The 1,357-nt window shown below is 35.4% G+C and overlaps 1 protein-coding gene across 1 annotated transcript in view; it reads right to left on the reverse strand.

The window, feature by feature from the left end:
* Nucleotides 1-1,206: 1,206 nt before the first annotated feature.
* EMH_0012520 (acetyl-CoA acyltransferase B, putative) overlaps nt 1,207-1,357 on the reverse strand; it is a gene marked incomplete at both ends in the record, with an annotated part of 2,747 nt that continues 2,596 nt past the window's right edge. Inside the window, one exon of the mRNA XM_013499560.1 lies at nt 1,207-1,215. Coding sequence (XP_013355014.1) covers nt 1,207-1,215 — 9 coding nt within the window. The remainder of the gene's footprint in view (nt 1,216-1,357) is intronic.

Here is a 1,357-nt window from a genome sequence, read left to right on the forward strand (position 1 = left end):
ATATATATATATATATATATATATATATATATATATATATTCTGCCTAGTTAGGGTGCATTGTTGATGACTTGCTGATCTTGTTTCTCCCTCTCTCGCTTTCTCTCTCTGCATGTTTCCGTTTCTTCTGTCGATGTTCGTTGGCCGTATGGATGCAGTGTTACTATATTAATTTATTCCTTCACTACATTAATTCATTACTAAATTTTCAATTACTGCAGCTGCCCCCATCCCCGTTCCTATACACATCGAGACAACCCCAAAGCGGCCTCGCCGTCGGCGCAGCTCCGGCAGCAGCGTGGCGATCTGCCGGGCCCCTGTACACCCCAGTGGGTGGCCTAGCGCGATCGCGCCCCCTGTGAGCCAGCAGCAGCAGCAGCAGCAGCACCAGCAGCAGCAGCAGCAGCAGCAACAGTAACAGCAGGAATAGAGAAAAAAAGAAGAAGAAGGAGGAGGGGGAATATAGCGCTGCTGCGTCTGTTCTGCTCTTTCTCAAGAAGCTGTTTTGCAATCGCCATTTTTTAATTTTATTTTTGTCGATCATGTATATATTCTACGCTAAATCAATGAATTATTACATAAAGTATTATATTATATTATTTAATTAATTAATTAAAATATTATTATATTCAGAAACTAGACTGGGTGGGCGTGCATCTGACCGACGCTCTGTGGCGGCAACGGGGTGTATAGGCAGGTCCCTAGAGAGAGCTGCGATGCATTTTTTATTTTTTTTTTTCTTTTTTCTTTTTTTTATTTTTTTTTTAATATATTTCTCACCATTAGGATTTAGTTTATCGCGAGGAAGCTGCAGCTTTTTTGCGCAGTAAACGACCTGAGAGGCAAATGCTTCATTCAATTCAAATACGGATACATCGCCCATAGATATTCCCGCTTTCTCTGCAGCAGAGAAAACAAAAAAAAAACAAAATTATAATAAATTAAAAAATATTATTTTGCCTTGAGAAAGTAAACATGCTGTTGTAGTTGCATGCACTGTAGCGATAAACAATAGCGTAGAGAGGGGGCAACAACAAAAAAAATAAAAATAAATAAACACTTTATACATGAATAATTAAATATAAACATTACAAACATAATATATAAAACAAAAACATTATGATCAGCAACAACAGAAGCGAAACAAACAAAATAACAATAAAAAATAAACAAAAACAATATAATTATACAAAATAAAACAAAAAGATTAAATGCCCTGATACATACAACAAACACTCTGCAGCCAAACAAAATATACAATAAAACGAAATTAACAAAACGATTGCCATTGCACGCATGCATGCACATATATATATATATATATATATATATATATATATATATATATATATATATAT

The sequence above is a fragment of the Eimeria mitis genome, genomic scaffold, assembly GCF_000499745.2.
Source record: "Eimeria mitis Houghton genomic scaffold, Emh_scaff444, whole genome shotgun sequence".
NCBI classification, from domain to species: domain Eukaryota; phylum Apicomplexa; class Conoidasida; order Eucoccidiorida; family Eimeriidae; genus Eimeria; species Eimeria mitis.